This window comes from Echeneis naucrates, chromosome 2, assembly GCF_900963305.1.
Source record: "Echeneis naucrates chromosome 2, fEcheNa1.1, whole genome shotgun sequence".
NCBI classification, from domain to species: Eukaryota; Metazoa; Chordata; class Actinopteri; order Carangiformes; family Echeneidae; genus Echeneis; species Echeneis naucrates.
Genome location: NC_042512.1, coordinates 7,073,623 through 7,100,826, shown reverse-complemented (window position 1 = coordinate 7,100,826; position 27,204 = coordinate 7,073,623). Strand labels below are relative to the sequence as shown.

Genomic DNA, 27,204 nt, shown 5'->3' with positions numbered 1-27,204 from the left:
GTGTAGGACAGCAGTACTGTCCCAAGATTAACAACATTCAGCTTGGCCTAAAATGCTCCACTTGTGTTTTGTCTTGGTTCTCCATTAGTCTCCACTTCCAGCACCGTTTTGGAACAATGTTCAGCATAACGTGAATATTTTTTCTTAGCCAACAGAATAGATCATCCACATGTAACATGGCTCTCTTGGTTGAGTTTGGGAAATTTCAGCCATAATACCAATTTAGTTTGAATATCAAACAGATTGTCAGATCCAGCAGGATGATGCTGTGCCACACCATGTAAATGTGCCAGTGGTGGGATTTCATGGGGAACTTTTATTTTGATGCAAATGAGTCCAACAAATCCCCCCCATCTATATGTTACAGGTACCAGCAATGTAAGGCCTCTCAGCTTCAGTTATGGTTTTGGTGTGTTTGTCCCGGGGCTGAACCTTCTGCACAGTGTCTGGTCCAACAAAGGAGAAAACAAGTGTGACTGCTCTGTTGTTGTACCATTTGACGGCACAGATGTTGTGGTTCCCCTCCACTCACATATCAAAGCTTCCTCTCCCCTTTCTCTTCAAGCTCGTTTCATCCTCAAGGTTGCAGTTGGGTAGGCGTACCTGTCTGGATGTTCGCACAGTCCAGGAATCAAGGAGCTTAACCAGCAATTTATTTAAATATATCAAAGTATTGTCTTTTCAATGCAAATGCTAATCAACATTCCACTACATTCATACAATGTACTGGTACAATGTAATTCATGTAATTCATACAATGTACTGGTACAATGTAATTCATACAATGTACAACTTGGCCCTGCCTTGTTTGTTTGTCATCAAAGCGTATGACACGGGACAAAACTTGGAATGTCTTCAGAGACATGGTGGCTGGAAATATTGCCTTTCCAGTCTCAGTCTTTCCAAAGGCTTGCTGTTGCTTAACTTTTCGATTTGTAAACTCCTGCCAAAATGAGCAGGCCAATGTAGGCTTCCAACTCAACTACATCCAAGTGTCCCCATACACACGCTTCCCCTCTAAATTTGTCATCCCAAGAACAATATTTTCAATTGCTGGTGTTATGAAGAGCTCAAATGATGACTTGATGTCTTCAACACGGCTGACTGTATATCTGGTTGGGCCTGGAGCCATTCTGATAATATTAGCAGCACTAAGTCTATCCTGCTGTTGAAGTGGAGAAAGGGACCATATTTTCATTTTGGAGGGGATCGTGTTTCTGGTGGTTGAGTGACAACAGGAGGGTCAACACTCTCATTCCCATCAGATGACAATGCCTCCAAATCAGGGTCCTCCTCAACACAATCCTCTGTGTCACTTTCACTGTCAAAGAGCTGTTCCAACATCACTGACAGTAAACCTTTTCCCAGAGCCCATTTTCGAGGGAGGGAGAGAGAGAGGGAGAGAACTGCAGTATACACAGCACAATGAGGAATGGTTTGGCTTTTATATGTTTGCTCCTCCCTTATTTTGAATGAACTACCAATGTCTTTGACGGAGAGAACCCGCCCTCCACAGCACGGGAAATATCAGTTCTACTTCAGAAGGTGTTAGTAATATGTCAGATACACACACACATTCATACCCCCCATGTCATGTATCAACTTAAAAGTATCAATTCTGCACCTATAGGTGTGGGGATGTTAGGTCACACATGGGTCACACACAGGCAGACCAGTTTTACACAGCTGAAACAGCTTGTGGTCAAATTGACCCCAGAGGAATACCAATGTGTGCAATATGTGTTCAACACATTGAAAAATGTCTTCATGATAATTTTATGCTTAATCAATTTTACCCATCGAATTTGGAAAAGTCATGAAATATGAAGCAAAAAAAAAAAAAAAAAGTCAACTAATATTTTTTGAATGATAAACATTGAATGTGGTCAAATTGACCTGAAGGATAATAGGAGGGTTAAGTATGATTTCCACATTCAACTGTTCATGTTTCTTCAAATATATCATTAATGTATCATTAATCATTAATGGTTGTAGACTGTTTGACTGGTTTTAGAGTGGACTTACCTGCCAGAGCTCAGATTGTTATACAGGAGTTCATATGTGGCAGAATCAGAGATAGAAATAAAGTTTGGCTGACTCTGCTGTTTGGTTATTTCTGATGTGTTAAAATCACAATGTTGACAGTTTGTCACACTTTCCCCCGTGACTCCCCGTTAATGTTAGTGTTTCATAGCCCTGTTTTCTTTATTCACTTGGTTCTGAGGTCATTGCTGCCGAGAATAAAGTCTGTGACTTACAAAGCCTCTGCTCCTGAGTCCTGTTTGAGTCCTGGCCTGACACAGTTTGAGTCAGTTCAGGTTCTTTACAGTGTTGTTTCATTTTCTCATTAAATCTTGTCACTGTTTGTATTTGACTGTTGTGAAGCTGCTTCCTGTTGGTTCAGCTGTTTGAATTTCATTTTCTAAACTTTTGCTTTCTAAACCTTCAGCTCTGAACAGATGATGAAACATTGAACACTTGCAAGCAGGAACTTTGTCTCCTAAAGTCACATCTTTTATTCTTTACTCAGGTTGGAGGGCTGCAGTTTGTCAGAGATCAGCTGTTCTTCTCTGGTCTCAGCTCTGAAGTCCAACCCCTCCCATCTCAGAAAACTGGACCTGAGTTGGAACAACCTGAAGGATTCAGGACTGAAGGATCTGTGTGGTTTTCTGAAGAGTCCTCACTGTAGACTGGAGACTCTGAGGTCAGACTCATGTTTTATTTCTGCTCTCAGATTAATATGATGTTACAGTTGTGGTGACTCTGACCTGCAGACAGGTTTATATTCATGAGGGAAAAACCTCTTCAGGTTTTAGACATTTAACTGTTAAATGGTTGAAAATAGCTTTTGAAAAAGTTTATTTCAAAATGACATTGGAATGGAAAACATTAATCTAATGTTTTTGAAAGGGGACATCGTATATGAATTTGAAATAGTAAAATCTTATTTCAATGTTTCTTAGAATCATCCAAAATCAAAGAAATCAACACAAATATAAACCCTTTTGCCAACAAAAACACCTCTGAGGTGCTCATACACAGAACAACAAAACTGTGATGGGTTCACTCTCTCACCCAAGAATGGCACAAGTCTAGACTGGAACAGCTGAGAACTTTATTGACTACGTGCAATAGCCCAAACAGACGGCAGGCAGAGTCTAGACACAGGCCAATTTAGTTTGAATATCAAACAGACTGTCAGAACTAATGCTTTCAATTTCATTTTCTAAACTTTTACTTTCTAAACCTTCAGCTCTGAACAGATGATGAAACATTGAACACTTTCAAGCAGGAACTTTGTCTCCTAAAGTCACATCTTTTATTCTTTACTCAGGTTGGAGGGCTGCAGTTTTTCAAAGATCAGCTGTTCTTCTCTGGGCTCAGCTCTGAAGTCCAACCCCTCCCATCTCAGAGAACTGGACCTGAGTCAGAACTACCCGCAGGATTCAGGACTGAAGGATCTGTGGGGTTTTCTGGAGAGTCCTCACTGCAGACTGGAGACTCTGAGGTCAGACTCATGTTTTATTTCTGCTCTCAGATTAATATGATGTTACAGTTGTGGTGACTCTGACCTGCAGACAGGTTTATATTTATGAGGGAAAGTCCTCTTCAGGTTTTAGACATTTAACTGTTTAATGGTTGAAAATAGTTTTTGAAAAAGTTTATTTCAAAATGACATCGGAATGGAAAACATTAATCGAATGTTTTTGAAAAGGGGACATCGTATATGAATTTGAAATATTAAAATCTTATTTCAATGTTTCTTAGAATCATCCAAAATCAAAGAAATCAACACAAATATAAACCCTTTTGCCAACAAAAACACCTCTGAGGTTCTCATACACAGAACAACAAAACTGTAATGGGTTCAATCTCTCACCCAAGAATGGCACAAGTCTAGACTGGAACAGCTGAGAACTTTATTGACTACGTGCAATAGCCCAAACAGACGGCAGGCAGAGGCAGAGTCTAGAGACAGGCAGCAGGTCAGGTTACCGGGGCAGAGATGAGGAGTAGTGGTCTGGGGCCGAAGGCAGGTTAGGCCCCAGGAGGTCCGTCGGGAAAGCTGAGCGTAATGCAAAGACAATCTGGCAGAGAGGCAGAGTGGAGGAGCTGGTTAAGGGGAGTCTGGGAGGAACAGATGAGTCTGTTTATCCTGATTAAGAGAGGTAAGCAGGCAGGTAGAGTGGGTGGTGGAGGGGAGAACCAGGAGTGGACTATGACAAAAACAAAACATGGATCTGACTTTCTACTTCATCCAGTTTGCATAGTGAACAAATCCGGTCTTCCTCAGGTGTGGCATTAAAGCTCCCTGTTTCTGGGACTAATGGAAGTGTTCCTGAACACAACTGTCCATAATGATCTTTGTCTTTTAGTTCATTTATTCTTAATGTAAGGTTCCACACTGTAAGTGTTCTTATTAAGACAGTAGGTTCTTCATTTTGGCTTCCTCCAAACATCCAGAGACCGTTTATCTCTCTGCTTTAGGAACAGTTTGTTTATAATATCTGTAATATCACAACATCATTTATGAATGAAAATATCAGATAAATCACTCATATAGAATATTAATTTCAGCTCACTGGCCCAGGGATGGTGATGAAAAGTGTCAGAATGAAATATCTTTTTAGTAATTCTGTCATCAGGCAGCTTCACAGATACATTCCTAATGTAAACATCAACACATCAGGACAACATCCATTTTGCTGTGATTGTGTAGCAAAGCTTTAGTCCAATCAGCTGCAGTGGTTTGGTTCCACACTAAGATAAGGATTGGCTCTAAGGGCTGGTCTGCTGGGGGAGCAGTTGCCCCGTTGCCCTCCTCTCTCTGCTGCAGGAAACATGTTTGCTCCGTCAGTCAGTTCAGGTTCTTTCAGGTGTTGTTTCATTTTCTCATTAAATCTTGTCACTGTTTGTATTTGACTGTTGTGAAGCTGCTTCCTGTTGGTTCAGCTGTTTGACTTTCATTTTCTAAACTTCTGCTTTCTAAACCTTCAGCTCTGAACAGATGATGAAACATTGAACACTTTCAAGCAGGAACTTTGTCTCCTAAAGTCACATCTTTTATTCTTTACTCAGGTTGAAGGGCTGCAGTTTGTCAGAGATCAGCTGTTCTTCTCTGGTCTCAGCTCTGAAGTCCAACCCCTCCCATCTCAGAGAACTGGACCTGAGTTGGAATGACCTGCAGGATTCAGGACTCAAGGATCTGTGTGGTTTTCTGAAGAGTCCTCACTGTAGACTGGAGACTCTGAGGTCAGACTCATGTTTTATTTCTGCTCTCAGATTAATATGATGTTACAGTTGTGGTGACTCTGACCTGCAGACAGGTTTATATTTATGAGGGAAAATCCTCTTCAGGTTTTAACATTTAAACTGTTAAATGGTTGAAAATAACTTTTGAAAACGGAATTTCACTCATTTGAACATGACATTTTGAATTTCACACAGTTCATATTCACAATGATGACAGTTTGAGTCAGTTCAGGTTCTTTACAGTGTTGTTTCATTTTCTCATTAAATCTTGTCACTGTTTGTATTTGACTGTTGTGAAGCTGCTTCCTGTTGGTTCAGCTGTTTGACTTTCATTTTCTAAACTTCTGCTTTCTAAACCTTCAGCTCTGAACAAATGATGAAACATTGAACACTTTCAAGTAGGAACTTTGTCTCCTAAAGTCACATCTTTTATTTTTTACTCAGGTTGGAGAACTGCAGTTTGTCAGAGATCAGCTGTTCTTCTCTGGTCTCAGCTCTGAAGTCCAACCCCTCCCATCTCAGAGAACTGGACCTGAGTGAGAACGACCTGAAGGATTCAGGACTGAAGGATCTGTGTGGTTTTCTGGAGAGTCCTCACTGTAGACTGGAGACTCTGAGGTCAGACTCATGTTTTATTTCTGCTCTCAGATTAATATGATGTTACAGTTGTGGTGACTCTGACCTGCAGACATCAGGCTGATATTATACTGATCCACACTGAGGATCTTCATGCTGACGTCTGTTTTCTTCTTCTCTGGTTTAGTCCAGTCAGTGTGGCAGAGAAATGTTGAACTACAGATTTAAAACTAAACTAACTAAAAAAAAATAATAAAATTCCTTCATAGTTTCAGTTACAGGAAATATTTTTCCTCACCAACATGGACAAATATATATTCAGTGGGGTCGGAATCATTCACTCTCGAACAATTCGATTCAACTTGGATTTTTGTGGCGATGATTCGCTTCAAAATTGATTCTTTATTCAAAATGATTTTTGATTCAAAACAATTCGATTCATAGTCATTTCTGCTTCAATCTATAGATGTGCAAAGGATCCTTATGATCTACTCCAGTCTGCTTTGCAAGACAAAATGACGAATAGAGACATTAAAGTGTCTTTTTCACATTTATTAAGTTTTAAACATTTATCCATGCTCAGATGGAATTGTTGCAACTGTTGTTTAATACAATATCACATATTGCTTGAATAGCAAAAATAAAAGTCTCTCTTTAAAAAAAAAGAGCAGTTAAACATGCTGCCTTTTAAATTTTAAGGAAAGTGCCTTTTCAAATGTGTGTGGACCACAACTGCTACTCTGAGCAGCAAGATATAAAATAATTTGTGTCAGCTCCATGGTGACGTCAGACAGCGTCTTTGTCAGCATTGTTTTATTTTTTAAATCGATTTTGGGACATTTTTAATTGATTCTGAATCAAAGTAAATGAGAATTGTGATTCTTATATCAATCGTTTTTTGTTTTTTTTCTTTGAGTAAAGCACTAATATTCTGTGTTTTCTGTTCCAACACGACTATAAAGTCATGTGACTCAAGCAGACTGAAAGATTCAGACCAAACTCAGCATGTTAAACGTGGTCACTGCTGAATTAAGTGAAAATGTTCCAGATGTTGTGAACCATGTGTTGACTTGATGAAACATTGAACGCTTTCAAGCAGGAATTTTGTCTCCTAAAGTCACAACTTTTATTCTTTACTCAGGTTGATGAACTGCAGTTTGCAGTTTTAACTTTGAAAAACAGATTTTATTAAATAAAAATTAAATTTAAATTAAAAAAAATTAAATTAAATTAAATTAAATTAAATTAAATAAAAATTTTTATTAAATAAAAATCAGAAAGACAGAGAGAAAACAGTCAGCCAATCAGATCAGTCAGAGGACTGTTGTGATCATGTGACCATCAAATGAAGCAGATTCCAGCTGAAGGGTCAGAGTCTCTCAGTTTAAATGGACCTTCAGTAAATCATCAGTAAAGTGACTCAGCTCTTTATCTCCACTGTGGACTCAGAGAAAAGTCAGCAGACTTGAGGTCTGTGAGTTTCCAGCTCAGTGTGTTCACTCCAACACGTTAACATGAGCTGAGAGGAAGCAGCTGCTGCACATCTGGACTGAACAGGACTGAAGTCCCTGCAGGTCTTTATGCTGGATCTGCATCACTGACTGACAGCTGATGGACAGAGTCAGGAAACACTGATGGATCTGCTCTCTTCTTCTCTCCACAGGTGGTGGTGAAGAGGAAGGTGTGTGCTGATGGAGGATCAGCTGCTTCCTGATGATCCAGATGTTGCAGCAGCAGCTTGTCCAGACTCTGGACCATGTTCCTGGGAGGTGGAGAGGAGAGCTTCATCCAGCAGAGACTGACAGAGGAATCAGAACTGGTCTGAGAACAGAGTCCAGTCCACCATGATCCCAGAGACTCCTCAAGTCCTCCTCTCCTCTCAGCCAGCTCCTCCAAACTCCACCTGGGGTTTAGGTTCAGCTTCTTCTGGACCCTTTGGGCTGCTTTGGGAACGTTTCCAGAAGCATTTTCTTTGTTGGTATAAAACATTTTCTTGTGAAACATGTTACTGTCAGTGCTAAAATGCTAAAAGAGCAGAACTCAGAGGACACTGCAGCAGTTTACCTTCTGAAAGGACAATTTTTATTTTGTGTACTAAATGACCTTTGTAAGACCAACATAATGTCTTGTTTAATCTGAGTGTCTCTGTCTGAGTAGATGATGTGCCCCAGGTTGGGGATTTGTCTTGTTTATTTTTATATTTTTATGCATGAGGCACTTTGTGCAACATTGTTATTAGTTTGAAAAGTGCTGTATAAATAAAGGTGAAATGATTGATTTAATACAGTCCAATGATTTTTCTGGCAGTCGTGCAGGAGACTCTCAGCTCAACTGAACTCAGACACTTCTGACTGTTGCCTTCCAACTTTAGTGCTCCGTGTCACAGACTGATCCATTTTCTGACGTTATAGTCCACACCAGGCTGCAGCCTCTCTGTGTGACACTTTGTTCATCATTATTTTCACACTTTAGTTCCTGCTTCTTTTCATTTAGGCTCCATGTAGGCTGTTCATGATGACTTTGTTTGTGTGTGGCTGTTTTCTTCTGAATGTGGGATCTCTGTCTGAATGAAAGTTTCACAATCACTGCCTCAGACTGCATTCAGAAGGAATTGTTGAAGTCATAGAAGCTGAAGAGTTGATGATCAGAGGCTGACAGCTAAAGGAAGCTAGAATGCACACTGCTCTCTGACAGAGTCGGCCTCCCTCCACATTTAGGAGGCTTTTTCACTTCTTACAACAGCTGACAAAGGGCTCATCTGGGATTTGAACCCCGGACCTGTCACACCCTGAGCCAGAATCATCCTGATTGTTCCTGGAATGGTTTGGTTAGTCAGAGTGTGTCTGTGTGTGTTCTTGTCTCTCTGAGTGGTTGGAAATGAAAATGGAGATCGGTAGAAGCAGATGACTCTGAGGATGAATGAATGTTTCGCTGACAACATCAACAACTGTTTACTCACCTCTATGAGACTGTGTGACGTCACTGGAGATCAAAGACGGAAGCGTCAAAGAGTCAGACGGAACGGCGCATGCGCACGAAGAAGCTCACATTGTCTCGCGAACGAATGAAGTGAAACACAAATCAGCTGTTATTAGACAAATAAGTGGCGTTTAATTGAACTAAAACCAAATCTGTTGGTTTGTTCCTCCTTCTACTTATTAAAATGCGTCTTTTCCTGCTTTCGCTCAATTTTGGAATCACAGACTGAGCGAAGCTGCGCACCTCGTCCACTGTGTGTGTGTGTGTGTGTGTGTGTGTGCTCTCTCTGCTGGTCTGAGCTCTCAGTTCATTTAAATGCTTTGTTGGATCTGTCTGTCTGTATCATGTCAGAAATTCTGAAACACTCTGAACTTCTTTAAAACACGGTGGATTTACTGATATGAAAGTGTCCAGCAGTGCATTGTGAGTACATTGTTGCATGTAAACATAATAAGTATCCCGGCCAATGCAGAGTAACTCTTTACCAACATCCAGATGTTAGAAACACAGTGCTGCTTGGAAAATACCCTGATAGACTCCAACACACTGACTTTGTGAAACAACCAGTGGAGCCCCCTGGTGGTCAGTAGAAGTGCAGCCCCTCTGAGCTGGTGGCAGACCAAGGCTTCAGTCTGCACACATCTTCCACATGTGATGGCACACACACTGTGTATTGTGGCAACATCCGTCCCCTCAGAGAGAATCTGCTCTTTAACCCTCCTGTCGTTTTCACCCCCCGCCCCTTACTTTAGTGTTCCTGCTCTGTTTGATACGGTGGCCGGTAAGTGCAAAACTAATTTACAAAGTGCCAAACACTTTTTTCAAAGCGTGAAACTAATTTACATGTTGAGAAATATTTTATTCAACAAAATTACATAAGAAAAACACTTTTACCCCGGACAAAACAAACTTACATTTTATAAAACAACTTTCCAAGTTGCGAAACAAATTTCCAAACGACAGAATCTTCCGGAAGGGGAATGTACCAAATGCCGGAAGTGATCCAGAAGAAGATTGACTGTGAACTCAAAAAGTTTGTATCGGTTTGTGTGGCGGGAAAACTTTGCGGAGTGAAAGTTTATGGCAGCATGGAGTAAATGATGTTTTGGCCGTTTTGTGGAAACAACTTGAGCCAATTTACGCGGTTGTGTTTTCCGTGCGGACGATCTGTAGAATGTTTAACGTTGATGAACGGACCAGACGGAAGGAGCACGCGCACAGGAGACATCTAATAAACAGCCGGAAAATGCTAAACAAGCTAAGTGTAGCATCGCGCTAACTAGCTGAAGCCGCTGTCAGACATGCAGGGAATTAAAGTGCACCGTTTCATTTTGCAGCCAATCGTTGTCTACACGGAATAGCAACGCGTTTAGTTAGGATGCGGTGCTAGTTTTTTTTTTTTTTTGTTTTTTTTTTACCTTAGGCTTTCAGTTATGCTAAATGCACAATTGTTGTTGATTGTTTTAGCTGCTGCTAACTTTCTGTTTTGATACGGAACTCCGTTCATTCCAGCAGAACAACCATGAACATCATATAAACAATTCATGGAGGACAGAAAGTCAAAGTCAAAAGAACTGTGGGCCGAAAGGAAACAGGTCCAGGTACGTGTGTGGATATATCTGTAAAATATGGAAGTCAATATGTGTGTGTGTGAAATGAATGATATCTTTTTGTTATTTTAGCAGATAAACATGGATTGATGGCGCCACATGGAGCTGATTTAAAAGCTCAGAGAGGGAAAACACTCCCATTATATACAGATCCGGAGGTAGCAGCACCTGAACTACTGAAGCATGATGTGAAGTTTACACGGTGCAAACATCAGCCTGCAGACTCTTAAAAGGATGATTCCTCTCCAAACGCCATCAGGTTGGAACTTCGTGGACCTGGACAACTGTTTGGCTATCGGACGATGTGGCAGGTACTCAGACAAAAGTCCAATCTTCGAGTGAAGAGAGATGATGTGATGAATGAGAGAGCACGCAGAAGGTTTATAAGAAGAAGCTGCTCCTCAATGGGAGCGAACTGTATGTGGCATGCAGATGGTTCTGATAAACTGGCTCTCTCAGGACGCATGGATGGATTTTTTCACCTAAAGTGCTGTGGCTCCAATGTGGACCGACAAATAACAAGAAGCCAACAGTGATTGCTGAGAATCTCCTCTCATGAGACTGAGGACTGATTGTGGCACGGAGAATGGCATTATGGCTGCCATTCAGTCTCCCCTACGCCTCCATCATGATGACTGCTGCTCTGGGCCGTCCAGCCACATGTATGGCTCATCCACGAATAAGCAGCGTGTTGAATCCTGGTGGGCCATATTTAGAAGGGGAAGGTAAGTGGCCTTCATGAAGTCATTTTATTATGACTGACCTTTCATTTGATTTTTATCTTTATGTTCTATCTCAGATGAACTCCTCTAAACATATATAATAATTGAGGCTGTGACTTTAACGCGTTTGTTTAAATTCATTCATTACAAAACCTTTAATGAATTAGATTTTTATTTTAATGGAGTCCCACTCCTACTAATAATATATATTTACTTCCGATTCTATCCATTTCTACAGGTCTTAGTTCTGGATGGAGTTGTTTGCTGGATACTTCAACGGGAGCCATGAGCATCAGTGCCTTCTGAGATGTTGCTATGGTGATGTTGGATGAGTGTGTGAGACTGTGGAACAGTCACAGGATTCACACTTCCAGAACAGCGTCATGTCCAATGAACTGTACTGCTGACCACACAGGTAATATTGGTGATGATTGATATTTCCATGTTTGTTTTATTATTATTTTATTGCTAAAATGTAAATAAAGGCTATTTATTGTATCTAACACAGATTTGGCTCCACAGACTGGATTTGAGATTGAACCAGCTGATTTGGATGCTGTTCCAGAGGCGAGCCTGTCAATAGCTCCATGTGGGGACTCAAACATGCAGGAGGACTTTGACTTTGTTATGGAGCACAAACAACTACAGAAGCCAGAGAACTGGGAGTCTGCAACAGAACTGTACATGAAGCTGAAAGAAACTGCTCAGCTGTGAGTCAGTGACAAAGGGAATTTTCCCTTCCTGCTTTATCAAGTGTTTCCTCATTGGGGTTTCTGTCCTATTTCTATTTATTTATTTATTTATTTTTTAAATTAATTAATTTTTTTAATATACATGTCAAGAGCCATGAGATGACTGTGCTGTGATTTGGTATTAGACAAGTAACACAGAATTGAATCAAATATTGCCATAACTGAAAAACATGCAATTTTTTGTTTTAAAATAGTTTGGAAAAAACTCATAACCAATCTATCACAGATGCAATCAGAAGGAAATATTTGTAATTTTTTTATTGTTTGTCAACATAACATTTGCATTCCCATTGTTTCATTTCTTCAGATGAACAGGTACCAGAATCATTTGGAAACATCACAAAGAAAAGTGAATGACAAGCTATGAAATCTGATTTGGAGTGGTGGAACACTGCAGTCTGTCTGAACACCAAGTGTCACAGCTTCATTTGTTCTGAGTTTGAAATCAATTGATAAAAATTATAGCAAAGTAATGAGTCCTATATTTTTGTAAGTATGGAATACAAAACCTCTTGAAATTTGTTTTGTCTAAAACTTAACAGTGAAAATCTTAACTGTGTGGAGAGAGAGAAAAAAAAAAGTTTTCGGAGTCTGGTCTGGAGGGGTGATCTAGTTTACCAATTACAAGTTACAGTTACAAGTCCATGTGTGACTTAAACACAGTGTGTGAATCTAGGAGTGCTAATTTCAGTGTGTTTGAACATGTATTGGGAACTGGGAATGGAGAGTCATCCAGGAACTCTATTCTTGGCGATGGTTCCAATCCGGACGGGGGAGGTGAAGTCAGCCCAGCTGCAAACATCAAAACATCCTCCAGAGACACAGCAGCCTGACCTTCTGCAAAGAAAAACCTTCAAACAAACATCTTGGCAATGCATTTTCTCAACAAATCATAAAAAATAAAAATGTGATTTACAAACCTTCACAATAAAAGACACAGTCCGCCCAGTCGCCTAAAGTTTGACTTTCTTTAAGTCTCCTGTTACTTCCTGATGGACTGAGGTCAGGTTTGAAGAGTCTCAAGTTCCAGACCAGTGAGTGGCTTTTCAGAGTGGCACAGGACAGGGGCCAGCAAAGTAGGCTGTTGCTGCAGTGCAGTCAGAAACTGAAGAGCTGAAAGACCATCTTTGAATCTAAAAAGTCACCACAAACATTGTTTCACATTTAAATGACCTAAAGAAACTTCAATGTTTTCTAAAATGACTATCCACCCAAACATATAGAAATGAGTAAAAATGGTTGTGTGTTGAACATTACTGATTTAAAGAAGAACTCTGTGTCTTGCTTTGCACTTGGCAGGGTAAATGTTACTCTACAGACTGCAAGAATTACGCACACAAACACAAGACTGGAATGACATGAGCACCTTTTGATTGGCATAAGACAGAGGAAGGGGAGACAGACATCACACAGCAATTATACTAAACTAAGGCACACATTCTGACACACTGACTCAGAGCTAAAGAATATACATTCTTAATAAACCACAGAGGGGGATGATGAGGCATTTCAAACTAAAATATCTTAAATACAAAAAAATAAAAATCACATCTTCATTACAAATATGATCTTACCTGTCAATTGCAGATGGGATGCGGTCAATAATGTACCATCGGAGGGAGTCTGACACGATTTCTTTCTTTTCTTCAACAGTAGCAACACGTCTCAGACAGCCTGCTGTCTGTAACATTGTGCTGCGTCTCATGATGCATTCTCACAGAGCATCCACTGAAGAAACATTGTCAATCTGAAAGACATAAACACTCATCAATAACTATGTACAGTGTGTTCTGTATCTTCTTGCCTACTTTTTATACAAGATTTAATTCTGACATAAACAATAAATGAAGCCAGTATGTGATAAAACAGACTGCAGGAACAACATAATACTCTGTCCTACCACACCACAGCCGACTCTCACCTCTTTCAAAGCTTTCCCTATTTCTTCATTAGTGATTGAGCCAACTGTTGGCCCACAAGATAATGAACAAAATCTTGTGACAGGAAATGCGGCCCCGGACCTCCATGCACCGCTGACACCACAATCATCTTTCCTGCCAGGTAGTATTCATCCTCCCTGACAGCTGTTCATGGATTTATGTTGTCAAATTAAAACTTATCACGTATTATATACTATAATGTATTGAGATGAAACATGTTTTTGAAAAATAGTTCAAGCAACAAAGCGTATGTCATGTGATATATAAAGTTAATGATCATTAACCATTAGTGTTGTTTACATCGAACCCTGTTCATACCATTTGCATTGTACACCAAGAACTGATGTCCTTCTGGTCCATCAGAAATGGGCCGGTCTTTCAGATGTTTCATCAGTAGAGTTAAAAACTCATCTCGGCCCAACTGTGTCAATTCCTTCTTCCAAAACGGCAGCATCATCTGTGAATTTTACCAGCATGTCACAGGTTTCAGAATATGATGAACATCTTACAAATGCAAATATCTTTCCCATGTAATCAATAAAGTAAAATTTAAATTAATTGAGTTGTTTTTTTACTTACCCGTAGCAAGTACTCCTGACTGGATTTGTTTCAGGTGGATCCAGATCCTCGGTGTCAGATATTACTGTCTGAAAAACAAATGAAAATGTCTGAAACAACACACTGAAAGCAAAGAACATCAGGCTCCCATAATCTGCCTTAATACCTGTCCAGGCTGAGCTGTGGATGAATCTCTGAAACATGATAAAATTGATAAACTGATGAACTTTATGATACAGAGTATAACAGAGCTTTGAGTAACATTTAGAGGTAGAGATGAACCATAAGATTTAAAAATAAGAGATTATTTTGTGATAAATTATATCACACGTATGATCATTTCTACCACATGTTCATCACAATCACATCAACAACTTAAAGACAAATTACTTCTTTTGTAAAAACTAATACCTACCCTTTATCTTCAGGTTTGTGTGGGAGAACTGTGTTTTTTTGGTTCAAAAACCTGAGAAGAAAAGCACACAATTGTCAGCAACTTTAAGCAGCTTCCATTATTGTTCCCTCACCACATACAGTATATATCAATGGTGAAAGGTTATCAGGGTGTCTGATTGGAATAGTAAATGCCAAATAATCAAGACTTGGTTCTTCGACTTAACACTTGAAACCAAATGCATATCCTATCAATAAATAAATAAAAACTGAATTAAAGTACAAACTGTATAAATGAACGTACCACAGTTTCAGCTGCATTGAATTCAGCTGTGCTCCTCGATGTGATGACAATTTCAGAATCAGAGTCTGATGTATCAACCTCTGTAGTAAAAACACATTATTAATTATGCTGCATCAGAATGAATAAATATGTAAAAATATTGAATGAAGAGATCCACAAACCTCCTCTAAAGTGTGTTTCTAGGCAAATGAAAAAAGACCTCTGAACAGTCTGGATACAAAAGAAGGTCTGCTCCTTCATCCATCTTCTTGTTAAATGTTCTCATTTCTTGGACAGCTTGCTTCAGTAGATCAGGTGCTGCTACCTCCGGATCTGTATATAATGGGAGTGTTTTCCCTCTCTGAGCTTTTAAATCAGCTCCATGTGGCGCCATCAATCCATGTTTATCTGCTAAAATAACAAAAAGATATCATTCATTTCACACACACACATATTTACTTCCATATTTTACAGATATATCCACACACGTACCTGGACCTGTTTCCTTTCGGCCCACAGTTCTTTTGACTTTGACTTTCTGTCCTCCATGAAACGGTGCACTTTAATTCACTGCATGTCTGACAGCAGCTTCAGCTAGTTAGCGCGATGCTACACTTAGCTTGTTTAGCATTTTCCGGCTGTTTATTAGATGTCTCCTGAGCGCGTGCTCCTTCCGTCTGGTCCGTTCATCAACGTTAAACATTCTACAGATCGAGTAAATTGGCTCAAGCTGTTTCCACAAAACGGCCAAAACATGCCATAAACTTTCACTCCGCAAAGTTTTCCCGCCACACAAACCGATACAAACTTTTTGAGCTCACAGTCAATCTTCTTCTGGATCACTTCCGGCATTTGGTACATTCACCTTCCGGAAGATTCTGTCGTTTGGAAATTTGTTTCGGGATTTGTACAAGTGTTCTGCCACTTGTAAATTTGTTTTTTTATAAAATATAAATTTATTTTGTCTGTGGTAACAGTGTTTTTATTATGTAATTTTGTTTAATAAAATGTAAAAATGTTTCCCAACATGTAAATTTGTTTCACGCTTTGTAAAAGTCTTTCGCACTTTGTAATTTTGTTTTGCACTTACCAGCCACCGTAGTTTCCGAGTTGCTCTAACTAAATCAGATCTGGTGTTCTGTCTTTACATGAGACAGGCAGGAAGTTGGACTTTCTAAAGCAAAGAGAATCCGGTTGGTTTTCAAAATAAAACTGCTGTCTGCAGGACGCCGCTGACCAGAGAGAGTTAACTTCTGTCACTGAGCTATTAAAGGTGGTGTAACTTCACTTCCTCCGTGGAAAAACAAAGAGAGAATAAAGTTATTTCCTCCCAGTTTCTATCCAGAATCATCATCAGCACAGCTTCTGTCAGGAACATCTGTTTGTTGCTGACAACATCTGGATTACAGATGACACATCAGACTGATATTATCCGTGTCATGGTGTTCAGAGATTTCAGCAGCTCACATCCAACACAGAGACTCTGAGCAGGCCCACCTGGTCTTAGACCCAGACCCAGACCCAGACCTAAATCCAAACCCAGGAGACAGAGGTTGAGTGAGTCAGTGAGGAAGAAGCTGCTCGTTCTCCTTCAACAGTTTGATCTGAGGAAAAGTCACTTCCTCTTTTCAGGAATCAACTTCTACCATCTGTCCACTAGATGGAGATAACTGAGCATCAACGTAAAATCCTTCCGTTCTTCCATGTGTGAACTATAATACCAGTGAATTAAACAAAGATCGTCCCTGGGTGGGCTCGAACCACCATCCTTTCAGTTAACAGCCGAACGCGCTGACCGATTGCGCCACAGAGACATGACGACCAGTTCCTGTTACAGCCTGCTGTAACAGGAACTGGTCCCACAATAAGAAGGTCGTTGGTTTGAATCTCAAACTGTCAGCCGTTTTTCTGATTGATATGAGTTCCAGCCAATGATGTTAGTGATAAGAGACGGCTTGACATGACGGGTTTCAATCTTTATTTACACACAGCACATTCAGGACATTAATGTGACAGTTTATTTTATGCTAAAGAAAATCCTTTGTTATTTGCCACAGTGGAATTGGCTCATAATATTTTGCTGACTAACTGGTATTGGAGTTGTGTAGAAAAAACAGAAAGATCTGACAACAGCTTTGAAAGCGGATGCAGTCCATCCAGATAACCTTTGAATCAACCTTAAACAGGTTTCAAGGATATTTCGAGAATGTTCAAGATGGATCTAAAGTCTGACGTTTAGGATAATTCTACCAAGAACAGCAGGCTGCAACATGGACAGACCAAGGTGAGGTGAATGTGCACTCTGTGGTGGAGGCCATGAGAAAAAATGATCTCTCCACCACAGAGTGCACACTGTCAATGAAGCTCCAAAGACAAATTTGGTCCTGCCAGATACCTTTGAGTTCTGCAGACAGAAGCAACAACAAAACTGGAACTAATTTTCACTGCACTGACTGCGCCACAGATGTTGCCCCTTACTTTAGTGTTCCTGGTCTGTTTTAACTGCTCTTAAATGAACACTAAAGTTTTTATTTTAAACTCTTCAGCTGTTAAAACTGTCTCAGAGTGGTTAACATGAGTAACTGCAGTGAAAATAAAACTGGGCACTGAAAATGTCTTGTGGATGGTATCTGGTTTGGTTTCACCTCCACAAAACTTCAGGCTGTTCCAATGAGAGACAAGAAGACTGTGCAGTTAAGTGACTCCTCCCACTTTTTTATCATGACCTCCACAGTAGAGTGCACTCTGTTAATGAAGCTCAAAAGACAATCATGGTCCTGCCAGATACCTTTGTATCTGCCAGTTTGTTTCTTGTCGATGAAAGCCAACCCGCTAATTCAGCCATTTTTCATCTCCCTGTGAACAAATTTACAGTGACAGACGGTCGCTGGTTCAAATCCGGCTCGAAGGAGATCAGTCTTTTTCATCGGCCTCATCCAGCACGGTGATGAGTCTGCCGACAGGCAGCAGGTGGACAGACTGGTCGTCTGGTGTGGTCAGAACCACCTGGAGCTAAATCTGAAGACTGTGGAGATGACAGAGGTTATTTTAATCAAATTATTCCCCAGCCGTGATTATAATGCATATACTGATCTTTATGTGCACTTGCACAGTGTGATTATATATATTTTTATCTTGGCAGCTGCTAGTTTGTTTACACGACTTTGGCAGCTGTGAAAGTATCTCCAGGAGCAAAATGATTAAATCACGACTTTGTTTTAATTGTCAATCTCTGTATTATATCAGAGGCCCTTTATGGTGCATATACTTATCTTTATTTGCATTTCTATTTGTATACACACACGCACACAAACACATACACCACCTTTTCCAGCCCTCATGGTTCTTGGGGAATCCATACATGCTGTAACTCGGACTGATTGGAGCATCCAAACGCTGCACAGCCAACCATGGTATGATACTGATCTACAAAATGTTAGTTTTCCCTGCATGGTGTGGCAGCTTTAGCAGCTTTAGCTAACCAGATAGCTTCTGAGCTCCTGCAACAGCTAAAACACAGTTCACTTGTTGCTGTATCTCCAACAAAGTAAAGTCTCTCACATGCTAAGCGAGCACTCTACCATTTGGGCTGATTCCCCTGTACTGGCATGCAAGCTAAGGTTTGTGAAAAGGCCCCTTTAACGACCTCTGAGTTCACGTTCATTCACAATGTCCTTAAAGGCAGATATTTAGGATAATTCTAGCAGGAATAGCAGGCTGCAACAGGAAAAGTTCCAGTCAGGGAAAATGGCTTCTATAACTTTTGTTCACAGGGTAGTGTGGCCGAGCGGTCCAAGGTGCTGGATTAAGGCTCCAGTCTCTTTGGAGGCGTGGGTTCGAATCCCACCACTGCCAGTTTGTTTATTGTCAATAAAAACTAATCAGCTAATTCGGGCATTTTTCATCGACACACAATACTCACAGAGGACTTTATTGTGCTGCAGTGAGATGTATAAAAAGCTCCAGTTCTACAGTCAGAAGATGTCCAGTCTGAAGGTGGATGAGTTCTGACTCATACCCAATCAAATATGTTGCTTTCTGGGTCTTAACATTAATTATAAGAACAAGTCTCACAGGTGTCATTATTTCAGTGAAGATGTATGTATGGATGTATTCCCCCTGAATCCTGCGATTCACAGCTTCCACCAAATGGAGCCAAATAAGACACAAAACTTATTGTGATGTGAGTCTGAAGAGCTGCTGCCTTTGATACATCACCTGATGATGTCACCTGATGATGTCACAGTACTCACAGAATGAAAGTCTTTCCTTTGAAGCTGCTTTGAAGAATTTCCAAAATCACATGTGATTCAGATGTAAACACAAAGTCTGTCACACTTCAGAACAGCTGAGAAGATTATTGATCATTCATTGGTTGATTATTAATGATCAGCTCAGAACCAAACAGTGTATCTGTTTCCATGAACTCCACCATAGAGTGCACACTATTAATGAAGCTCCAAAGGCAATCATGGTCCTGCCATCACTTCCTGTATTACAGCTTTCGCTTGCAGTCTAGTGAAACAGCAGTCTAGTGTTGGTTGCTGTGTTGAGCAGATGGTGATTGCCCTTTTTTAACAGAAGACAAACTTTGGTAAGAGTTATGATGGTCAGGCAATGACATTAGCAACATAACACTAAGAGCTCGTCCGGGATTTGAACCCGGGACCTCTCGCACCCAAAGCGAGAATCATACCCCTAGACCAACGAGCTTGTCTGTCTAACGTAACTGGCCAGTTATATTCAGTTAACGCCAAGTTCGTGGGTTCAAGCCCCATACTGGCCACATGCAACCTCTCAAAACTTGATTTCTTCCTCTCTGTCTGTATGAAACCCCATAGACTTCAATACAGACTTCATTTTCCAACCAGTGAAGCCACCCCTGGTGGTTATTAGACAGACTGCTGGTGGAAGTCTCTCAGTAATTTTTAACCAGCACATCCACTTTGAGAGAAGGTGGATGTGGTGGTTAAAAATTACACAAAACTCATTACACAACTCAATTACACAAAACTTCATGTAATGGTGGTATTACAGTCAGCATAGCTGCCTTCCAAGCTGTTGACCTGGTTTTGATTCCCGGCAACTGCAGCGAATATTGAGAAATGCTTTTTTTTCCCTTTTTTTCGTTGTGGCCGAGTGGTTAAGGCGATGGACTAGAAATCCATTGGGACTCTAAGAGGAGGAGAGCACTCACTGGTGCTCAGTTATCATTATCAAGGCCGGTGATAGGGACACACCTTTAGTTCCACTTCCAGGTCATGGAAGCAATATCCATGACCTGGAACACATGGCACCAGGATCCATTGTGGGAAGAAGGCCAGCGGGCAGAGGCAGTGTTCTGCTGGGAGACCTTTGGGTCAAAAAAAAAAAAAAAAAAAAAAAAAAATGTATCGCCCAACGTGGGGCTCAAACCCACAACCCTGTGATTAAGAGCTTCGTGCTCTATTGATTGAGCTGGACGGACTTACAGAAACACCAGGAATGCCCAGAAGTCACAAACTATTATGTTTATTTCCCTGAAGAGTTCAGTTATCAAATGCAAGTTGCAAGACTGTGTCGCTGAGAAACTAAATTTCATACAAGACCTTGTCAAAAGAGGAGGAATTTTTTATGTGAGATGGATTTAACCTTGAGTCTGGAGCCAAAACCACTCAGTCATCCTGACACACAGTCTTGATTGATTGCGTGCCTCACTAGCCAATGGTCAAACATGATCAGCCAGTCCTGTAGCATTCACCAAAACAAAGGCATACCTGCCAACGTATTCAGTAAGATAGATTTATTTAGGCCCAGTCCAGTCATGCTGTCTTCTGCAACTTTTACACTTTGTACACCTTTGTCAACATGAAACAATTGCTAACTCAAAGTTCCAGGATATCTATCAACTGCAGACTGATATGAAGGAATCTCAAGTCTTGTGATATTTTCTTGGATGTATAATATGCCACATTTTATATCTGGCCTAAATTCCAGGAGTAGGATTAGGAAGCAGTTGTCTTTTTGGAGTGATGCAGTCCCCAGAGGAAGGAGTCAACCTTGGGTCTGGAGCCTTCTACCCCTCATCCATATGGAAAATTGAAAACACGAGTTCACCAGAGTCAGTGATGGCTGCAGTTCACAGCCAATTCCAAAATAGGTCGCAGCTTGTCAAGACTAGTAGTCGAGCCCACACCTCCACAACAGAAGTCCATTTAAAACAGGAAGCAGCCTTCCTACAGCACAAACCTCAAAGTGTCACTGTGAGATTGTGTTGAATGCATTTAATTCTTCAATAATTCTTACCCATGCCTTGTGAAAGACTGCAGCCTAGAAACGACATACTGAGCCTGTGACTGGCTCTGTGGTTTCTGTGTACAGTCAGTGAAATTAAACATTGTAGTGTTAGCTCGGTCATTTCCTGCAGCTGGCTGATGAATCTCCAGATATTCCTTTTTTTGGTGTGGAATGTAAAAAGTCAATGAACCTCCTCCACTGTGAATTCTTCTTCTTCGTCTGTATGGCTGGATGCAGCTCAGAGCCCACCTGCTGTTTCAGGCCTCACTTCTTCCACTTGCGTCTCATTCTCATCCACATCCTGGTTCTTAGCCTCTGTCTCTTCAGCGTCCTGGTTGTTGGCAGCCTCAGGATCAGATGGTGAATACCATCGTTTTCCTCGCTGATCAGCCACTATTACTCCACTCCAAAACAAACGACTCCTGCTTCTGCTCAATAACAACAGTGAACTTGAGCGGAAAATGTCCATAATTAAAAAAAGACCCTGCACAGCTACCAAAATCCAGGACTGAACTAGGGGCCTCTAGATCTTCAGTGTAAGTGAGCTACTTCAGCTGTTAAAATACCACCAATCAGAAGAAAGGAACCAAGTGTCTGAGTCCACCAATCAGAAGAAAGGAACCAACTGTCTGAGCCCACCAATCAAAAGAAAGGAACAAACTGTCTGCCTGTTTCATTGGTTGATGAGCAGCAGCTGTGTGGAACTGTCACTGCAGACAAAGAGCCTCTGGAGCACACCTGATTTCAGAAGGATCTGAAAGAGTTCTGAGGTCTTAGTGAACAGATTGGTGCATTTTTGTGGTCTTCATCTTAATGAGAGCTCTCTGGAAAGCCATTCATCCAGCTGACAGAGGGCAGCAATCAGAAATGAGCTGGCTTCTCTTCCCTTTCTTCTCACTGAGTCGATCACGTCTTTGGCTTTTTCCGCTCTGGATTTTGTCCTGGCTGACTCCATTTCTTCATCACTGATAACACCACGCTGAAGTAGTTTATCCAGAAGCTGGTTGAGAACAGTGTCAGACACTCTCTGAATGAATTCTGCCCGAACAGCACACAGCCTCTCTTCTGCTTGGAGGTTGTCGTCAGCTGGGAGGCTGCTTTGACCAGTTTCCCTTTTTGGACCTAACAGGTAACCAGATGAAAGACTGTTTAACAGCAACAGCAATATTTGGGTCACTTCTTCATATATTTTATATAGAGGAAGATGAAACCTTTACTTGGCAGAGGAATGCTGCGTTTCCACACTTCTGTTCCTTCTTCCTGTTTGACCATCAAAGTCAGTGTCTCTGTGTTTGGAGTCAGGAAGACCTCAAATGTTGGAAAGAAATTTGGCCCATAATTTAAGTAAAACTCAGCAGACTGTGAAAGAGGAGACAAAACAGAGGAACAAAATGTTTATCTACTAAATCCACTAGTTGTTCTACAGGAGTGATTCCACAGCAAGTGACTAGATGAAGCTAACTAGTTAGCATCCTTACATCAACACAACACAGTTAATAAAAATGAGAGCAAAACATGAATTATTATTTATTATTAAGCGTATGGAGGTTTGACTCACCTCAGGCTGTATTTTAAAGTCCTCCAGATCAGAGAGGACACTGTACCTTTGGTCAACTATCAGTTTACAATCAGAAGAGATCTTGATGTAAACAGCATCATCTTGTTGCGCAGCAACCTTCAGCAACAGGACATTGTAATGTTAGTGCCGAAAGACTAAAGTTCATTTTGAAAAACACACACAAAGATCCTGATCTAAAGCTACATTCTGTACAGTTTGATCAAATTTGACTCATTAAGCTGCTGTTTACGACAGCTGCAGAACTAGCAGGCAGAAGTTAACAGAAGACATTTAAAGGTTCACAGTTCAGATGTTGAGCATTAGAATGTTTGAAGTTTGATTATTAAAGTGAATGACACAAAGCTTTACCTCAGACAAAGGGAGGTTGCTTGGCATGAGAAACACATCCAGTATTTGAATGTCTCTGGCCGGAGGTCGGAGGAACAGCAGAAGTTGGCCACAGATAGGTTTCTTGTTGTTCAATAACCTCTGTAGCATCTCTCCCAACCAGACGAGGCCAAAGGCAGAGAGATGAGAGACTTTGACAATCACATGAGTGTCTGTGATCTCCAGAGGTTTGAGGAAGCTCATTCCATCATCAGTGATGTGGACGACAGACAGCAGACCTTCAGAGGGCAGAGCTGGGAAACAGAGACACAGTCTGTAAAATGATAGTGATGGTCTTATTCTATATCCAGGACAGGAATGTCAGGAAATTCTGTCAGCTGTGAGTGTTTGTCTCTGTGATGTTCAGACTTTGTTTGTTACCCAACGTCCAAACTAGTCTTCTTGATGAACCATCTGATTGATATCACAAATCGGAAAACATCAGCTTGCTATAGAAATATCTCCTCCTTTGATCTACATGTTAGAAAACTGTTTATTTTCCAGCATCTTATTTAAAAAAAAAAAAAAAAAAAAAAAAAAACTTTCATTGCTTTATTATTTATTAAATTCTTCTGATTGCCTTAATAAGGTCTGTTACTGTCAGTGGACTGTGACTGTAACATTGTGAGGCTGAGATTAAAGTCCGAAATAAAACTAACTAACTAATAAAACAAAGTCTGAATGGGAACTGTGTCATCACAGCAGGGCTGTTAGAACAGATAACAGGACTGTTGGCTTTTAATCATCGCTCTAAAAAGCACTAATCTTTATCTCACCATCTTCTGTCTCACAGTGTGGGAGGTGGAGCTCACAGACAGCGTCCTCAGGACAGTGGATATTGAATAGCGGCCCAGCAGCCGTCTTGCCAGCTGATTGGAGGAGGCTTTCATCCCACTGGACAGTGCTGTAGAGGAGCTCCGCCTCCTGATCAACAACAAACACCAGTCCAGTTAAAGAACACTGGAACATACCTGGACCAGGACACCTGAACCTGCAGGACACAGAAGGTAGAATGAGCCGACACACAAACACCATATAACTGTCTAAGAGGAGCACACTGAGCATGAAGGGGAAGAGGAGGAACCATCCATGAGACCACCAACACTGCAGAGATGGCATCAGCTGAATTACCTGTATGACACTTTGGTAGATTCAGTTTTCAGTTCAGGTGTGAAGATCTGTGGAGACTGTGGTCCAGAAAGAAACATCATCAGTTTGACTGGAAATAAGCAACACACAGGTCAAACTGAACTGAAGCACAGAAGCAGCGGCCATGTTGGAAATCAGACGGTAGAACTGATCAGACAGAAATCTAACTGTTCATCTGAAAGCCAGACTGCTGATCAATCAGCTGATTCATCGTGACCTCAAAATGATGTTTGTCCAGATTTTAAAGAGCTCCAGATGACAGATTAAGGGAACAAACTGGACTGAAACTTTACATGTCTCCGTCTTCAGTCATATTGTGATCTAACTCAAAAGCTCATCTATCACTCAATATGAAAAATTTAAATAATAGTTTCAGTTTTTGTCCACTTCTTTCTCTGCCCAAAGAGATTAAATCATTGCCAGTTGCAGGAGATATTGGTTTAACATTTGTTCTCCATTTCCTGCTGTGTGCCGAACCTCTAAATCAGTCTGAAGCATCAGGAAGGATGTTTGACCTCTCACCTTGTCCAGTTTTGTGTCCTCTGACACATCCATTGTTGTCTCTGTTGTGTTCGGACTCTGTTTGACAACAGAGTCACCTGATGGGAGGAGAAGACACAGCAGATAGCAGAAATCAGTGTTTGCTCACATCCTCTGACTCAGTTCTGATGATGGAGGAAACTGTCTCGCAGGAGCAGCTCAAAACCTCCTGTCATCCCTTTTCTCTCAGATGATCCTGGTTTTCTGTTGGCTGTGTACCAATCTGAGGGGCGGGTCCAAAAATCTGCTGACTGGACTCAGTCTGTAGCTGTCATTATTCAGTTAAAGTTACCAGCTGCAGCCACATGTTGTATTTCTAGACTGACTGATAAACAGCTGCTGTGCTGCAGAAAGTGAAATTACAATCAATCTGGGATTGGCTCTGTGTGGATGAACAGATTACTAAATGAACTAAATGATCCAGAAATATCCTACATACAATAATAACAATGTTTACTGAAAGGAACCATGTTCATCTGTTATATATTACATGAAATTAAAAACCTCCACACATTACAATAAATCTGAAATAATATGGTTCTGTAACTTTTACCTGAAATTTGCCTGAAACCTTCAATGTAAACAACTTAAATGTATAAAATGATCACGCAAAAGTCTGTTGTTGAAACAGGGTGAACCAAAATGTGATGTATAAAGATCTTGATGAAGAGAGCACAGTCAGTTTGGTGAACAGGACTCAGAGGTTCAGTACTCACAGGTTTTCTCTGTAGAAGCTTGAATCACTTTGTCACTGAGCCTGTGGACAAAAACAACCACAACAGCAAGACATTGAGTGGAACATACTGAGGTTCTGTCAGAGTTAGTTTATTAAAAACAGACGGTGATGATCCCACATCAGTCTCATCAGATAAATAAATAAATTAATCTGATTAGTCTAAATATTATTAACCTCCTGGCTTCCACATGAGGCCCTCCCTCTCCCTCTCCCTCTCTCTCTCCCTCCCTCCTTCCCCCTCTCTCCCCCCCCCCCCATGTGCCAACATACGACTAACCACGTTTCTCTGAGATCCCTGTTTCTCCCAGTTCCCAGCATGTGTAACTATTTCATTAACCACGTTTTCCCAAAGTCTCCGTCTCTCCTCTCTCACCCTGTCCTCATCCTGCAGGTGGTGAATCATCGCTACCTCATGTTCTTCAGCTGGAATCTGCTTCATTTGATGGTCACATGATCACATCAGTCCTCTGACTGATCTGATTGGCTGACTCTGATTCTGAAATATGATTCTGTTCCTCTCTCACAGCTTCACTGAGGAGTTTGAAAGTTCACCGGCAACACAGTCTTTCCACTGTTACTGGATTTAGAACAATATTACTGAAAGAAGCATAAACTGAGTCCAATTGCACTGACCTCAGAGTCTCCAGTCTGAAGTCTGGACTCTTCACAAGATGAGACACATCCTTCAGTCCTGAATCCTTCAGCTTGTTCAGACTCAGGTCCAGTTCTCTGAGATGGGAGGGGTTCGACTTCAGAGCTGAGACCAGAGAAGAACAGCTGATCTCTGACAACCTGCAGTTCTCCAACCTGAGTAAAGAATAAAAGATGTGACTTTAGGAGACAAAGTTCCTGCTTGAAAGCGTTCCGTGTTTCATCATCTGTTCAGAGCTGAAGGTTTAGAAAGCAGAAGTTTAGAAAATTAAAGTCAGACAGCTGAACCAACAGGAAGCAGCTTTACAACACTCAAACACCTTTCATTAATATTAATGACAACATGCTGCTGCTCCCATAAAGACGTAGTGACTCCACCTCTTAAACTCTACCAGCTCCACCCGTGGCTCCATCTGTAAAAAGTCATGTTTATTAGAGATTCTACGAAACATCCTCAAGTTTTCAAAAACATGAAACATGTCAGACTGAACTCCGGAGAGACGTCAACACATGATTCACAACATCGAGAACATTTTCACTTCATTCAGCGGTGACCAAGTTTAACAAATATGCTGATTTTGGTCTGAATCTCTCAGTCAGTCTGCTTTCGTCACATGAGTTTATAGTTATATTGGAACAAGAAAACACTGAATATATATTTGTTCATGTCAGTGTGGAAAAATGTTTCCTGATATTCAAACACTGAAGGATTTTTCTTCAAGTTTCAAATCTGTGGTTTAACATTTCTCTGCTACACTGACTGGACTAAACCAGAGAAGAAGAAAACTGACGTCAGCATGAAGATCCTCAGTGAGGATCAGTATAATATCAGCCTGATGTC

The 27,204-nt window shown here is 40.8% G+C and overlaps 1 protein-coding gene and 3 non-coding genes across 4 annotated transcripts; 1 reads left to right on the top strand and 3 right to left on the bottom strand.

Moving 5' to 3' along the window:
• Nucleotides 1–16,806: 16,806 nt before the first annotated feature.
• Nucleotides 16,807–16,880, bottom strand: trnan-guu (transfer RNA asparagine (anticodon GUU)). The gene has a single exon. It is a non-coding gene; the product is annotated as a tRNA-Asn (tRNA).
• Nucleotides 16,881–18,839: 1,959 nt separating this feature from the next.
• Nucleotides 18,840–18,921, top strand: trnal-aag (transfer RNA leucine (anticodon AAG)). Its single transcript has one exon. It is a non-coding gene; the product is annotated as a tRNA-Leu (tRNA).
• Nucleotides 18,922–19,707: 786 nt separating this feature from the next.
• On the bottom strand, nucleotides 19,708–19,779 carry trnap-ugg (transfer RNA proline (anticodon UGG)). The gene has a single exon. It is a non-coding gene; the product is annotated as a tRNA-Pro (tRNA).
• A 2,312-nt stretch (nucleotides 19,780–22,091) lies between these two features.
• LOC115057125 (NACHT, LRR and PYD domains-containing protein 1b allele 3-like) lies at nucleotides 22,092–24,479 on the bottom strand. The gene is made up of 6 exons (XM_029523993.1): nucleotides 24,419–24,479; nucleotides 24,064–24,278; nucleotides 23,270–23,541; nucleotides 22,901–23,017; nucleotides 22,554–22,701; nucleotides 22,092–22,464 (listed from the first exon to the last, which is right to left on the bottom strand). The coding sequence occupies exons 2-6, from the start codon at nucleotides 24,254–24,256 to the stop codon at nucleotides 22,148–22,150; spliced, it is 1,047 nt and encodes a 348-aa protein (XP_029379853.1). The 5' UTR covers nucleotides 24,257–24,278; nucleotides 24,419–24,479; the 3' UTR covers nucleotides 22,092–22,147.
• Nucleotides 24,480–27,204: the final 2,725 nt, after the last annotated feature.

What these genes read in the sequence shown, in the direction of transcription:
- LOC115057125 (XM_029523993.1), bottom strand. Translation starts at nt 24,256, where the DNA reads ATGTTCCAGTGTTCTTTAACTGGACTGGTGTTTGTTGTTGATCAGGAG. An exon ending in GCAACCTCCCTTTGTCTGAG is followed by an intron (nt 23,018 to 23,269) that starts GTAAAGCTTTGT and finishes CTGTTGCTGAAG; the next exon opens with GTTGCTGCGCAACAAGATGA. An exon ending in ACTTTAAAATACAGCCTGAG is followed by an intron (nt 22,702 to 22,900) that starts GTGAGTCAAACC and finishes CCTCTTTCACAG; the next exon opens with TCTGCTGAGTTTTACTTAAA.